Source organism: Onychostruthus taczanowskii, unplaced genomic scaffold (genome assembly GCF_017590055.1).
Source record: "Onychostruthus taczanowskii isolate IOZ18803 unplaced genomic scaffold, ASM1759005v1 scaffold49, whole genome shotgun sequence".
NCBI lineage: Eukaryota > Metazoa > Chordata > Aves > Passeriformes > Passeridae > Onychostruthus > Onychostruthus taczanowskii.
The window spans coordinates 5962641-5979362 of record NW_024502458.1 but is presented as its reverse complement, the minus strand read 5'-3'; the positions used below and the strand labels follow the sequence as shown (position 1 = coordinate 5979362).

General features: G+C 38.4%; 1 protein-coding gene across 7 annotated transcripts in view; it reads left to right on the top strand.

The window, feature by feature from the left end:
• Positions 1-16722, top strand: part of SBF2 (SET binding factor 2) — a 232280-nt gene that overhangs the window by 112990 nt on the left and 102568 nt on the right. For all 7 annotated transcript variants that reach the window (XM_041415221.1, XM_041415217.1, XM_041415218.1 and 4 more), the window contains exons 5-6: positions 495-605; positions 2906-3011. In XM_041415221.1, coding sequence (XP_041271155.1) covers positions 495-605; positions 2906-3011 — 217 coding nt within the window. The remainder of the gene's footprint in view (positions 1-494; positions 606-2905; positions 3012-16722) is intronic.

Here is a 16722-nt window from a genome sequence, read left to right as displayed (position 1 = left end):
TGAAATATTAATATACCATGAATATAAAATATATTTACATTGATATAACAAGATAAAGAATGTAAGCTAAAAAACATATGGAATTGTTAGTGATTGATGCTGTTCTTAAAATGAGCCTCTGAAGCTCATTGATTAATCAGTGTTCTACCCTGGAAACCAGTCAGGTTTAAGTACTTTAGAGTTCAAAGAACAGATGAAACTGTGTTGATTTTTGTAACTTTTAAGAGTAGCTTATAATAAAGCACTTCTTATATAACAAACAAAGCAAAAACGTTATACCTAGAATTTCGTTTAAAAAAAAACCATACATCCCTTGCAAGTAGCCAAGCTAATTTTATAAAATGAGTTATTGCCTCTGTGGCAAATTACTTTGCTTGGAGGGTACTTCACTGCAGTAGTAACTACTAATAACTATTTTTTTAAAGATTATATACATAGATCTTTGAATAATTTGACCTGTATTGCAGTCTGATATATTTTGTCAACCTTTCTAGGCTTGCCTTGGCTTGATCTACACCGTGTATGTGGACAGTGTGAATGTGTCACTGGAGACTCTCATTGCAAATCTCTGCTCATGCCTTGTCCCTGCTTCTGGAGGGTCTCAGGTAAATGGGGAGGGGGGGCTAGGGGGGAAAAGGGTATTTTTCCAGTTAATTTAATTTATGAAGAAAACAAAAAATAAATTCTTGAGATATTTTTGAAGAAAAAAAGATCATAGTTCAGCTGAGTGCTTTCCCTGTGGCCTGTGAGTGCTTTCCCTGTGGCCTGTCTTCTAAAGACAGCAAAAATTCCTTTCCAGGATAAGGTCAAAGGGTTAATTTTGTCACTGAGTTGGCTTTTACAGGGCACATTAACAAATTAAGCAGTTTGTATAAGTTTAGTTTTTAAATAATAACGTGTTCAGGAATATTTTTGCTTGTTACAGAAATTTTTTAAAGACTTTTTTTTCTTTACCATTTTCTAACATAAGCTTCATATCAGTTCATTTATGCATGTTTTTTCTTTGATGGAGTTCAGGATTCCACTGGTCATTTCTTTGATAACTCATTTAAATTTCTGTTTCCATAATTTGTTTTTTAAATGGTAAAAAGTAACTCAAATGGGGGATTTACTCAGAGGAATTAAATATTGCAAATGGCCCATGCATTCAAAAATTAAAATAAAGTTTTCTAGCAAGTAGACTTCTTTCTGCTTTTCACTTGTGCTTTCTGTGAGCAGAAAAGTCAGGTTTGTTTCTTGATTTACTTTTTATAAATTATTCCTATACATTTGTGGGGTTTTGATAAGCCAGTTGAGTCTTCTGTGTATGGTTGTTACTTTATGCTGTGGCAATGATGGGAAATTATGGTCCTTACTATGAAACATACCAGAAAACTACATGTGCAGGTGGCAACATTTTAAAGTCAATTACACACACAGCTTCCCACTCAACCTATGGATTTTTAACCCTCTTGAAATGCTACAAGTTCCTAATTCTGTTCTGGTTTTGCCATAGCCCAGGCTGCTGTGGGACTTCCCTTAGTGTCAGGGTGTCCTGTCAGCTCAGTCAAGCTCTGCCTTGCTGCTCTCCAGGCTGCCACGTCTCTGGTTTTTCTATCCTTGTTTTTGGTTTTGAGGGGGAGTAATGAGATTTTATCTCCTCATCAGAAACCCTCTTTTCCAGTGATATTTGAGCCTCTTGTATTTGGTTTTGGTGATCCACTTGAGCTTCTGGCTGTGCTTCTCTCCTCTCTTTTTTCTCCCTGTCCAAAAATGCAGCTTTTCTCTGTTTGCTCTGCTAGAAGAGGAAGGAAAAGTCATGCTGTTCTTCCTTCTGCTTTCTCTCTTCAAATAAAATGCTCACTCATTTCCAGCTTAAGTTTGCTACTGTCAAACTGTCATTTAAATCAGAAATTCAGTGTTTGTCTTTTCTTTCTTCAGCCTTATGCTTGCAGGGCTGAAGGTGAATTATAGTGAATTATATCTCTTAGAGTGATTATAAGAAGAGAATTATATCTCTCTTGCAGCATTTCTTTCCAGAAACGGTCAGCTGTGAAATGGGTCACTGACCTGCACCCACTGCTGCTGCAGAGCTGGGGCAGAGCATCTCTGCTACAGCTCAGGCACTTGTTTGGGTTTACTGGGGAGATTTTTAAATACCTGCTGTGCAGCAGCCAGAGCTTGCTGCCTTCCTGCATTCCCCACCTTTGCTGCCATACAGAGTGAGGATTTGCACACAGAAATGCCCCCCAGCCCATGGGAGTCTGCTTAGAGGGAGCTGCTTGGCATCACTCGCTGCCTGAGTGCCATGTGGATTTGCTCACAGCAAAGTGAGGGTGTTTTGCAATTGCAGAGCTGTTTGGGATGCGAGACTCAAGTGCACTCCTTTCACTCCCACTTCCTGCCTCCCTCCAGGGAGGCTTCTTGTGCTGGAAAGGTAGCTGAAGCTGTAATTGTACTTTATTGTGCAGAGCAGGAGCACAGGAATGGCAGAAGTGCCCTCTTCAGTACCCACATGTCACGAGTAGGTTCATACTTAATACATGCCTGGGGATGGGAGACAGCAAAGAAATTCAGTTAGTAATACTGCACATTTTTCTGATTTAAATGGATCTGAAACCTTTTTCGTTCCTGGGAGGTTTTTTATTGTATTAATAGAAATGTTTTTATTGTATTAATAGAAATGTTCTATTAACTGCCTTCAAAGCCTCAACTATTTCACTAAGTCAGTGTAAATGCAAGGGTGACACTACCATGCTGTACATTCAAGCAGACATATCACTGTCCCCAAATTATATTTCAGATCTCTATTTGACTTTAAATTTCTGTATACAAAACAAATAATTTTTGCAGTACGAATCACTTATCTGTATGATGACAGCTTGTTCCTTCTATATAAATTAAAATTTAAAAAATTTTTCTACAGAAGTTGTTTTCTTTGGGAGCTGGAGACCGACAGCTGATACAGACTCCTCTACATGATAGCCTTCCTGTTACAGGCACCAGTGTGGCTCTTCTCTTTCAGCAACTGGGTATGTCTAGACCTGCTTTGAAAAAAATCTATTTTTCTAAATTATAAAATGAGGTCTTTTCTGTTCTAATTCAATTCTAATCATGTGCCAAGAAAGCTGCATGGTAAATATTAATTTCTTTCAAATGAAAGAATGACTGACTGTGCTTTTACCCCCTAATCAGACATTCAGAGCACCTTTTTGTGCAGCCTGCCTGTGGTAAGTTATCTCCAGCATTAGAGAATCATGGAGTTGTTTGGGTTGGAAGGAACCTTTAAAGCTCATCTAGTCCAATCCCACCATGTGGTATCTGTAAGTTCCTGGGGGCAGAAGTGAGTGTGGCCCCTATGTAGTCACAAAAACATTCCTGTAAAAAGATTCCCTGCTCCACTGCCCTAGGATACTGTACAAACTCCAGAGAAAACCAGGGAGGTTTGTAATAAAGGTGGTGTGACCAAAAAGTTTCTATAATGCTGTTGTTATCTGTTACTCCCAGTCTTTCAAGAAGATGCTCCAACACAACCCTCACCAAATGTTTTCTTGCTCATTACAATTACAGTGTTGCATCTCTGTTCCCTGGGTACCTCAGTACTGGTCTTGTCTGCCATTAAATCCTGACACTTCTAGTCTTCATTCCATTGGTTTGTGAAGTGACTTTGAATCATAAACTTGTAGCAGCACTGGATAATGGCACAATTAATAATCTTTTCTGAACCTGTGAATCTCAGTTTTACTCTCGAGCAACCAAATGGCCTCAGGATATGTGTTGTCATCCATTCTTCTCTCAAACAGGCAGTAAAAATGGATGCAAACCAGAAAAACAATAGTGAACAATACTAAGCTTGTGTCACAGAAAGCAGTATCAGATCTGATGAGCTCAATGCCATCTCCTACTAGGATGATTTAATTGTATCCTTCCAAAAAGAATATTATTCCAAAAGGAAGATATTAATTTTTTAAAATAGTAGTTCAAGTAAAAGAAAAATTGTGGCAAACATGGTGTATAGTGCCACTTAACTTCATCACAGTCCTGAGATTTTACTTGGCTTGTTATGTCAAGATTCATTAGGATTGCTCTGATCAGATTGCAGGCATTATTTTGAATGTGGACAGACCTAACATTTTTTCCCCTTTTCTGAAGACATAAAATGTGGTGTGAGGTACCATAAGTGCAGCAGGTTGCACCATGTGGTGTGGTGTGTTGTTCTGTAAGTACAGTGTATGTGATAACTAATTTGAGGTAGTTTTTTAATCAGTTCTAGTGAAGGTAGCTGTAAATGCACAGTTTAGGAAATGTCAAAGAAAGTGAGGCTTTCAGTTAGTTCTTAGGTAATTACCCTGTCTTGTGGCACCTGGCTTTTCTGTGGAAAATTTGGATTGGAGTGTTTTGTCACAGGACCAGGCTGAGGAAAACAATGAGGACAAATCTGAAAAGTCATTGCATGCATCAGATTTATAGAGGGAAGCCATGAAGATGGAATGGGAATGTAAATGTATGGAAGAGAAAACTGAGGCCAGTCTTTTTCTCTTGTCTTACTGAGAGTATATTTTGCAGGGCAAGTTTTTAAAATTCCTCTTGTTGTGTATAGAAAGGAGTAATAAAACTTTCATACGAGAATTTAGCATTTCTTTCCAACACATTCAGTTTAATTTAATATTGTTAACCACATGTTATTGGAGGGTTAATATATACAGATGGATGTCATGTAAATTCCTAAATCTACTGTAGCAGAGTACTGAAGAGTTTGGAGTTTAACCAGGACTAGATTGTTGTGCTAGCAGTCAAAAATCCTTTACCTTTATATTTTGAATTTTTGTCATTTCTTATTAGCTCCCTTACACTTTTCAATAGCTATACCCCCAATTTACTCTTCCTCTACCATCTCATCCTCCTTTCCCCACAGTCCATTAGACTTTTTGCTGTCTGTTTTCTGTGGTTTTGCTGCTCTTCTGCCTTATTTTGTCCTCCTGACTTCCAGTAAATGTTTGGAGATTCTGTATTTCTTGCTTTTCGGTGCCTTGTAAGAAGTGTGAGTCAGTAAGCCCGTGTTCACCAGATGTCCTTTCCAGGGCACATAAGGATATGAAGATCACCAGAAGGAGGGGGAGAGAAAGGGAGATAAGGAAGGAAAACTCGGTGCTCAGATTTCTAGTTAGTGATGCCTCAACTGGCCTGAAGAAGGGAGAGACTGAAGAAAGTGCATGGTTATAAAACTTGGCAGATCTTGTCACGAGAAGTTTATAGGCTTACATCCTGTTTCCCTGAAGGGGATCATGCAAGCTCATGGGCAAAAAGAAGAGTTGTCTCCCTTCTTTTTTGTTGCAGCAGAACTTTGTCTTTTACAAGACTATAAGAACAATCAGAATAGTTGGTCTAATGGCCTTGTGTGGGCCCTCTTGTTGTGTCTCCCTATTTTTTGGTGTGGCAAGAGTGGTACAGCTGCCTGGGAAGGGGCCTGGTGCTAGTTAAGGAATGTGCAATTAAGTTGACAGGTAGATTTTTTTAAAGCAAGTACTTGAACACTTTATAAAGGGCTGCTTTTCCCACCTCCTATTTCTGATCACAGATTTTTTTTTGTTTGTTTCTTTGTGTTTTGGGGGGGTTGTTTGGGATTTTTTCCCATGTGTGCCTCAATTTCCAGCTGATGTATCTAAGCATCTGGGGATACAGCACAATGGTAGAATTGTCTTGTGTCTCAAAGGACACAGATTAGAAAATGTTTGTGTTTTCATAGTCTACCTCACTTTCCAGAACAGCACAAAATTCCATTCCCATGTAGGTGGTGGGCTGTCATCATGTTCTTAGTGCCAAGGCTTGTTAATTCCAAGTTTCTGTCTGGATTTACTAAAAAAGAGTTGTTAATACAGCTACACGTGCCTGTTTGCAATGGTTGTTAACTGCAAAAGGAGGACCAGGAAATATCAACAGACTGTTTTAAATAAATTCTCATTTATTCTCGCCTTTCATGTAGTCTTACGAAGAGTTAAAGGCAGCGAATCCAGAAGAGTGTGGTAGAACCTACTGGCTCATCCTTTTGAGAAAGTTTATTTTCCTAAGATAAGGCCTAATTCTTTCTGCTGGAGATCACAGCTGAACTTGTCAGAAGTTTTTGTGCTTCTTGGAACAATAGTCACCCTTGCTTTGTTTCTCTTGCCTGGTTGGAACAGGAGCTTAATGTGTATTTGTCTCTACAACCTGGACTAAAGCTTTCTAATACTTTTTTTTTCAGTACTTCAGTGGCAGCTGTTTTCCCATCCAGTCTCAGGACACAAATATTGACCAGAGCCTTTGTCCAATAACGACACGTTCAGTTATTTCTCTGCTGGCACAAGGCACTTCATCCTATCTCAATTATTAATAGAAAATTGAAGAGTAGCTAGAAAAATATTTGTGCACTGCATAAATCACCTTTTTAAAAATAGCTCTTTCTTGGAGGAAGGTGGGCAGCAAGACAACGTGTATCACTATGAATAGATACAAAAGTAATTTCAACATTTATTTTGAGAAATATTGTGCAATAGTAGCCTCATCAAGCTTTTTCTGCTTGGCAGGATAACAGCATGTCAGCAGATGACCCTCCCTGTATTACCAAGTGCACAGCATATCTGGAAACAGACCTTATTTGTGCTTAGGCGTTAAACTACAGTTGGGAAAAATATCCCCAAAGGTTTTAAGCTTAGTAATAAGGAACAGCAGTCTTTGACATTTTAAATCATACCTTCTTTTTTTATTTTAAAAAGCCTAATATATAGAAATAGTGTGACAAAAACCAGGCCTGTAGCTGGATCACTAGAAATTATTCAATCAATAAAGGATTAGGTAGAAAAACAGCAATCATAAAGTTACTTTTGGAAATAATGTGTGGTAGCAAGAAGACTTTCAGTGCTCTTCTATTTCTTATTGTGTGTTATATGTCTATATATATATAGCTTATATACATATATATATATATATATAAGCTTCTATGGTATCTATAGAAGCTTCAAAATGTAGTAGCTTTCTTCAGGCTCAAAGGAGATTTAGGTTATGTTTAAGTTATATTTAGGTTATATTTCTCTCCTGTCTCACTGCATTAACTGTACATTCCTAAGTTTCTGCCTTAAGCTCTTTTCTCCAGACTCCAACCCTACTTGCCTTCTCCATGTGGGTATTCAGCAGGGATGCATTCATTTGTTTGAGTCTGAGACATACACCTCCATCTCCCCAAGAGGCAGCTTTTTTTCCAGAATAAGTCAGGACAAAAAAATTAGTGACCTAAGGAGCAAAACAAAAACCTAAGGTTTAGCCATCACTTTTCATTTTTGTACATTTCAAGGCCTGGTAGCATGAATCACACTGCTAAGCTGAGCAGAAATTATGAAAACTTTTTTTCTGAAAATTTTTTCTCCTTTCCAAATACTTAATCAGAGATGAAAGAGTTTTCCTTCCTTTCCTTCCTGTTTAGTCTCATATCAGGTCTGTTTTCCTATGTCCTTATTTCTCCTGTTCTGCTTTGTTTGCCTGTGCTTGTTTTCCTCCTATCTTAAATTCACCACTCAAGTATTTTCAGTAAAATCATGCAGACTTTGTTCTAAAAAGAAATTTTTTAAGTGCTGAAAATGACACTTGGAAGTAAATTCTGCTTTGAATCTTCTGGACAAAGACACAAGGCAAGGATGCTTCGGAATCCAGGGCTGTGTAGAGTAGAGATTAAAAAAGTGGAATGACACAAACATGAATGGTCATGGTAGGTGGAAGTTTGCTTGGCAAACTTGTCTTTGATTTGTCCAACTTTGTCTTTGATTTGAAAGTGTTAAACATGATTATCCTTCAGCCTTTTTATGTGTCTTAAAATATTTTAAACTAGAAATTATGTGTTTACCATTAGACAGTATATGGAGCCTCTAAAAAAGAGTCCTCAAAAATAATACAGTATAATTGAAAACTGCAGTGTCATTAAATATCTTTAATTCCAGATCTCAAAAGTGATTGATTGATTAAACTTCTAAAGATCATTACAATTGCACAAAATATAAATACTAGGGCAGATGTTTGTGGTGATGGGGGGGTTGCTAAGCAGGGAAGTACTTCAGTACAAGCACTTTAAATGCTCCGCTCCAGCATTGATGTATTTTCTTAATGTGACTATTCAATTCCAAATTTCAACACTGTGACTTGGGACTCAGGAGTTCAGAGTGTTCTCTGTCCTTTTGTCCTGCTTGCATGTTCTTGCCCTTCTTTTGCATCAGAGCAGATATTTCTCTGATACCACAGAGAGCTGCTTAAAATTAAATAATTAAACAACAAGAAGCAAGCAGGAAGAAGTGAATTATTTTCCATGTGTCCATGGAGTGACACCAACAGAGATGAGTTTTGTTGGTTTAAACAGTCATGGAGCCAAACCCTTTTACTGTTACATGGTGATAAATCCAGTCAAAACATAATGATTGGATTGTATATTATTTGTCATACCTGTTTAGAATTTTTTGGACTTGTGTATTCAAGTGTGCAGAAGTAAAAGAAATTATGTATTTTCTATTTTTCAGATTTGCTAAAAATTGATGAAGAATGGTGGAGATTTGGGTGTTTTTTTAAAATATAATGAATATACTGTAATTATGTTCAAAAATTTGTTTGGACAATATCTTAATTGCAGCAACATTATTTTAATTATTTTTTAATTGAGATGTGCTGCTCCAACTCTGTTTGGAAGTAGATATTTGTATGTGCCAAGGGATTTTAAACTGACAATCTTGCACTTTACAGCTTTGGCTAACTCATGAAAACCACATTTTTAGGATGGTTCTGTAGTTGTGCCAGTATCGTAACGCAGATGTTCTGCTCTCTGAAGAAATCTGTGCATAGGCTGGGAGCTGAGCAGGCTCTGTCCTTGGTTCTTACAAGTCCCATTTCCTTTGGAGCTAATGTCATGGCACTGGGCAGCCCCAGGGCCCTCCTGGCAGGGCTGGGCTGTGCTGTGCTGGGGGCAGCACAGCTGGGCACAGCTGCACAGCTTTGGCTCAGCTGTGGGGGAAGAGCTCTGTGAGACATGGCAAAAGGAGGGGCTGCTTGGCCTCTTGGCTTGGCTGTCGTCCTTAAACTCAGCCCATGTCCCCAGGGCCAGCCCAAGCCATGATTGTTGTGCCCTCTCTGAGCAGGATCCTCTCCCCTGGGCTGCTCCTTCTGCCCTGCTCCTGGCCCGTCCTCACCCTGGCCTGGCCACTGTCACTGGCCTTACCCTGGCCTGGCCACTGTCCCTGGCCCCCACACTGACCTGGCCACTGTCCCTGGCCTCACCCATGCCAGCCTGGCTCCCTGACTGTGCCTCCTCATCTCTGTGCCCCTGTCTGGCTGTCTGAGCTTCTGGCTGGCTGTCACCAGCCCCACCCAACTCATCTCTCTGGGGGCATGTTGGTCAGGGCACTGACCCTTCCCCCTTGCTCCATGCTTTGCCTTCTCTTTGCCTTCTCAGGGAGATGCTGATCCCTGGCACCTGGTGGTTCTTCAATTTTCAGTGCTTACCTTTGAAAAGTCTTGAGCTGGCACTTTGGTGTTAGTTCTTCACAGTAAGTTTTGTTCCCTTTGGTGCTAAAAATCAAGCTTTATAAGTCCTACCAGAGAGGAAATCATGCACCACAACTTCCTGGTACAGTTTGATTCTGGGGAAGAGAATAAGATTTTAAAATTATATTATTTTCTTGATCTTAAAATATGAACACTGATCAATTTCTGAATTCTGCACTGAAAATGACTTCATCTGTTAACTATCTTTCCAATGTTTTATTGCTTCCCAACACCCTGTCTCAGAAATTATGATGTGAGCTACTGGGGCTGTTTGAAAGTGTCCAGCCTATAGAGTAACGTAGACAGTATAACTTTACTGTGATAATTAGATAATAACCTATCAAATCAAAAGGAGAAAAACTGAATTTAGGTGTGCCTCAAATGAGTTTATTTTTGTGGTAGCTAATTTTTAAACTCACAATATTTGTAGGACATGCTAGCTTTACATTTTTATTTCGAATGAAAGGAGAAGTAGCCCTACTGCTTAAAAAGTGTAGATTCCTTTAGAAAACATAAATCGCAAAAGAAGGTAGAGTCTGAAATGAGTATTTAAATTGTTGGTCATGTTATAGCTCATACTGGCTTCTAGAAGCTGCTTTTTGAGCAGTGTTTGGGTTTTCTGCTGTACTCTTTTTAGTTTACTCTGTATCATAGACCATATGTATTTACCATTTGCTGATTTTTACGTCAGTATTGTTCAGGGAGAAGTCACAAGTTAAGAGAAACAGGTGAGCACCAAGAACAGGCTCATACGAAAAGGTCATGAGTTATTTAAGGTTGGAAGTTAAAAGGTAATTTCTAACTGTAGGACAAGAAACATCCTGAAACACCTCCTGTTGGGAATAGTAATACAAAGCATTATCAGTATTTAAGATGAAGCTTGATCAGTTTGGGGTTGTCTGATATAGCCGTGATGGGAAAAGGCTGGACTCTTTCACTGTTTATAGACCCTTCAGTCCCATATATTCTAAATCCAGGACATATTAAAATACCCAGAATTTTTGCCTTTGGCTTCATTTGTTGACACTTTGAGTAATGTTTTCTGTAATGAAATAACTTCTCATTATTTTAATTCTGGTTTAGGGGAGATAAAATGTTCAGCCTCTCATGTAATGTATTTTATGCCAACAGATGACAATACCAAATTACTGTATAAACGGGAAAAGACATTCCTGATGAATATATATGTGTATTTGTATGGCTGGGAGACATTATGAAAGGGTCACTGCACAGTCAGCATGTGAGCTGGCTTATACTTGTTGACTAAGAAAATCCTGGTGTCTTTGACACACAGCAAGGATATTTTAATATTTCATTATGTAGGGCAGCAAAGCAATGAGAGATGTAATCTGCAGAGCATATGAAGAATCCCAATGCAGGCATTTTCAGTACATTAATACCTATAACAGTGAAATGCACTAAGGGTCGATGTGGTGCCCTTTCCACATCTTATCTTTATGAGATTTCAGGGATATGAACCAGAACTTTTTTTACTGTCAGGTTGTTTACAAACTTCTCACCCAACTCATTCAATTTCTTTCTTTTCCATGAAACATCATGTATCCTGTGATGGGAACATGTGTAACGTTTGTCAGTCTTTATCAGCATGTGTAAAATGCTAAAAACATGTTAAATGTTCAACATACTAAAGCATGTTAAATGAGGACTGCTTTATTTAAGTGTATACACTTCTAATCAGTGTTTGATCTTAATAAATTGTATACTCTCCAGCCTATGGACCTGGTATCACATGAGTGGATGCTGTTGGCTCATGTTCTAGTTTCAGTTTAAATCCCACTGGCTGGTGAGCTGCAATTAGCTCCATAACCCAGCCAGAGAGAATTTACCATTCAAGCTTTCCAAGTAGATTTGTGTAGTCCATCAAAGAACAAGTAGATTATGAAGGGATTTGATGTGGCATTTACTGCTAATGGGGCCTTACTGCTGCAAGAGCAGAACAAAAGGAAAGTGTTCTTTTAGATGCTGTTGGAAATAAAGGGACATTGTCATAGTGAATTTTATACAGACTCTTGTACAGACTTTTATACAGACTCTTTTATACAGGGACTCTTCTGCAGTTTCCAGTAAAGGCACTTTGTGGACAGTCTGAGGCTTCATTTCCCCAGCAGCCAAGCAGATGATCCTGTCTGGAACCTCCACTTCCAGTTGCACAGTGCTGCCCCATCTCCTTTGCTAAAGCGGTGCTTGACTCAGCTGTGCTGAGCAGTTTCAGCTCACCAAGTTATCAGAAAATATTTGGAAGGTGGAAGGAGGAAGGGTCCCATCAGTTCTGTGTCAGCAGTCTCAGGTTGTGGTTGGATGCTGTGGTTAAATCCTGGTGGCCAAGGGCTGCAGTGGGAACAGACCCATCCCTCTGCCAGCGTGAGCTCCCTCACTCCTGTGAGCTTTGCTGCAGGTGCAAGGGAAGCAGCAGCAGCAGCATCCCTGCCAGGGAGAGCCAGAGATTCCAGTCAGGAAATGCCAAACCATTCCTTCAGTTCATCCTGCTCTGGTTCTGCCTGTTTGACGCGTGGGAATGCCCTGGGAGCTTGGTCAGCACCCCCTGAGATGCTGCTGCTGTGGTGGCAGGAGTCTGAAATGAGTTGGAGGCACTGTAGTTCTTATAATCAATATTTCTTGCAGTGTTCCTTGTTTTTCAGCACAGCAAAGCACACGACATAAGATGCTCACTTATATCCACTCTGAACTTGTATTACTCTTTTACTGAGACAGACTGTGCAGTAGTATATTTTAAGCAAATTATAAATCTGAGTAAGAAAAGTTATCTGGCATAAGTAAATCAACTTGAAGCTGTGTATTTGATTAAGTGCTGTAGTTAATGAGCTTTTTTTAAAAGAAAACATTTCAAATAAGAGAAAAAAATTACAGACCACAGTTTGCTGTATAACTGTAATTCAATGAAATTTATTTAAACTATTAGGTGAAAATTTGTTTTGAGACATTTGAGAAGAGAGTTAATTTCTGTTCACAGCAGGACTTCACTTTTGTTTCAGAAAACACATTTTAGAAGAGTGTAAACAAATTACTGTTTTTCAGAGATGAGCAAAATGTAAGCTCCAACAAGCAAATGTCAATAAATAGACAAAGTTCAAAAAGATGCGAAAGAAGCTTGTCTGTGCTTATAGAAAATACTGAAAGGGATTCTCCTAGGAACAGATGGCTTTTCTTTCTATTTTTGCTGGTCTGAGTGCAGGCAGAACTTTTCTCACTATTCCAAAGCAGGCTTGGTAGCTGTCAAATCATAAGAACTTGCAAAACTGCAATTTCCAAACTTCAGTGTTAATACTTGTGGTGACAGGAAAAGAAAAACAGTTCTGTAGACGTTTGCTTCCATATATTCACTCTTATAAATTCACATTTAAAGTTTTGCTCTTGAGTTGCATTTTGGGCTGAAGTATCACTGTGTCAGGAGATCAGGGAAATCTCAGAGAATTTGACAAAGAATTTTTAAAATTTTGGAAATGTTTTGAAGATAATCCAAGCATGATCTTTAGAAAAAATAAAGTTATTTTTAAAAATTCTAATGGTTACACTGTTTCACAGTTTCTTCAGTTGAATATTTGTCCTTTTATGCTGGTATAAAAGGACAAATAGAAGATTGCTCTTACAGAATATCCTGGTTGCTCTTACAGAAGATTGCTCTTACAGAATATCCTGATCACCCACATCTGTTCTTGTTGGCTTTGCATTTATTTGGTTATGTTCATATAATGCCTCTGTAGTAATGTTCCTTGAGAAAGACTTTGTAGTCCTTAGACAGGAAGCAGGTATGTTTGCAGTTCCTTGTGTATCCTTGACCATTTTTCCTGTGTACAGTTCAAGAAAGACAATACTCTTCTCATTCTTAGATATTTACTTTCTAAGGATCCTACTGGTATTACCCTCACTCCGAATTGATATGTTAAAGAACACTTCTTCTGCTTTAAGTGAATCCAGACGAAATTATAAAATCTTAGAAACAAATCAGGTTTCTCAAAAAATTTTAATGCTCCTTCTGAATTTTAAAATGTCTGTTGGTGGCTGAACAGAATCCTCCTTTACTTACTACCATCTATGAATCAATTTGGAGGGATGGTAAGCTGCTCTGGTTTTGATTACTTAAATACAGCAGCAATTGCAAATAATTTCTCAAATCTCAATTTTAGATTTGCTATCAGGATGCAAAGAGATAATTTTGGCGGTATCAAACTGATATAAATAATTTTTATAGCATGTGCTTATTTTTTTGACACATCTTTTGATGTACGTGGGAAAAAAGGTTTCACAAAATATTTGGTTCAAACAATGAAATCATCATTCTTGAAAGGGCAGTTCTAAAGAATGAAATGAAAGAAATTCCCCTGTAAAAATTTCTGGAAATGTGAGAATCTTTCGGTAGCATTCTCCCACCTCTAGTCATGGAAACTGGGCAGCATTTCAATTCATTAGTGGGTATTCATTATCCCAGTCCACTCAAAATTCTTTTACAGAATTTCATTGAGTTTCTGTTAGTGTGGACCTGTGAGGGTTACACAGAAATTCTGTATCCTGATATTAGTAATTATCCAGGTAATTAACAGTTAGTACACAGATTACTAATAATTATACAGGATTACTGTTTACCTTTATTTATGATTTTGGAATAATTGATATTTATGGGATTAATATCCAAAACAAATAGCATCCTATTTTAATTGCCTTCCTAGATAACTAAGTAAGCAGAAGATGAGATGTGAAATCAGACAAGAAATTAAACCATATTTCAGCAGAATAGACTATTACTCAAATCTTAACATTTGAATGCATATGGAGACACAGTAAGAGAACAAAACCTTCTGGTTTAATTTGATATCTAACAATTCAGTTAACAATTCAATATTTAGAAATAGTGCTTCCCACCCTCCCTCTAAGAAGAAATGTTAGTCTTATATCTGATTTCTGTGAAGATTCTTCCCCTTAAATTAGTCTATTTTTTGTAGCATCTCTCAAACATAACCTGTTTATATGGGCCAGACATACAGTCAGTAGCAAACTTCTAACTGGTAATGCAGGTTATGTTTGTATATTTGTGTAATTCAGCTTACTGCCTTCACATGAAATTGGCATTTACCTTCCTGCCACGTGAATACTTTCTGTATATTAAAGGGCTATTTGTCTGGCTTACCTTCCTATGTCTTTTCTGCTTTGTCAAGAAAATTCACTTAGCACAGTCATATTCATCTTGAGCTTGTCAATCTCCCTTTGGGTATGTAAAGATTTAAAATACATGTAAGAAATGGTATTGCACATACTTTTTTCAGGGATGAAAACCTTATTATCTAAATCTTCTGTTAAAAAATGTATTTAGCTTTATCATTGTCTCTGGAAAATAAAAAATTAGTGATCATGTTCACTCAATGTATTGGCAGAGTTGTATTTGGAGGCTCAAGAAAGCCAAAGGGCTTTTGCTGCTTCTTTAAGTAAGTCTGCAGAGGGATTTAAGGAAACTGGCAATAATGGAGTGATATCAACATGCAAATGACAGACAGACTGACTGTTTTCTGGGCAGATCATATACTGTGCTTAATCCCTGTTTCTTTGTGCCTGTGTGATTTAGGGTCTGGAGAACAACCATCTGCTTGGCTCAGTGTAGACAGCACAGAGTGGGTACTGTTGAACTTTGGGGGAGTGATAGCTGGAGGAATATTTATCCACCAGGTGAAGACATCTTTTTTATATATATCTCCTCATTTTCACAGTCTTTTTGATAGCTTTTAATGGTCAGTTGGCTTCTGTGGTGTTTATACCAGAATGTCTCTGTACGGTTCCCCTGTTTCCTCTTCCCACCCTCCCCAGACTCAGGTTTGTAGGGAAGCCTTCATTCCACCCTTCCTACAAAGAACATGCAGAATTCATGGTTCAGATTCTGAATTGCCTTCAGTTCAGTTCCCAAATCAGAAATGCATCTCTAAAAATGGAGGTTGGCTTCAGTAGTGCATGTCTCACCCATGTTTCCTTCTGTGGGCTCAGAATTGGGGGTGAATTCATGAAATGCTGGATTCTTTGAGCGAGTCTCAGCTGAAGGCTCCATGCTGTAGGGATTGCTTCTCTTCCTCCTGAGTCTCACAAAGCCCAAATAAGTGAATCTCTTGGGGTTCTCATCTGACTCATGTCCTCTGTTTCCCAGCCAAAAGCAGGATAAATTAACCCTCCCAAAGCTCTCTGCTGGCACAGCCAGATTGCTCCCCACTTGTGAGCCAGCTTGGCTGGGGTTCAGCCATGGAGTGTGCAGTCCTGCTCTGACAGCAGACCTGCATGCTTTCTGAAATGCAGGCTGATCCTGAGCTGAGTGACACAGCAGTCATTTGGGTTGCACTCTGTGTAGCTGATTGCAGATACTGTGTGATTTTTGGGTGGACAAATCAATGCAATTTGGCACGGATTACCTATGTGAGTATTGAGTACAGTTGTTGCCTCTTATTTACTAGTTAAGCTTGTATTTTGGTCATTAGCAGAGTTATGCAGCCACATCTAAAAATAAATATGAAAAGAGTTTTGTTTTTCTCTACTCTTTTCCTAGTTATCTTTAGAGCTTGACGCTGCCTGGCACAGAACTTGTACTATGCAGTCTCCAGTGGCCTTTCAGAAAGGCTTTTCAGGCTTTGTTGACCCATTTCCTGGATTAGTCTGGCTAAGTTATGGATTATTTTGTCTATTAAGCTTTTTCTTGTGTCCAGTAATTCAAGAATGGCATATTGGCATAATAATGTATTCAATTAGTTGAGTTTCTGAATCCCTGTTTATAACTCTTTACAAAAGTCTGAAGAAGTAAGTGGTAATACTTTGATTTCATGCAATAGAGAAGACAGTAACTTGTCAAGTAGACTTTGTGTTTGGTGGGGTTTTTTTAATCATGCTTAAATAAGTACTTAAATTCTAGAACAACAGGAAGCAGGCAGAATGATACATTTGTTGATGTAGGATGTCAGATAATTTAGTACAAATTACAGATTCTTTAAATACTTGAAAACAGTGAAGGTCAGGAAGCCTCCATTCAAAATTTTCCAGCGTATGTATAATATTTTACAGGATGTCTGTCTGTAGACTGCAAAGGAGTAATCTGTAAAAATCAACTTGTTTGTTGTTTTTCATGTTGTCTATTTATGCCCTGACAAATGAGCATCGGATGTAGTGTGGAGTCTGCAGAGC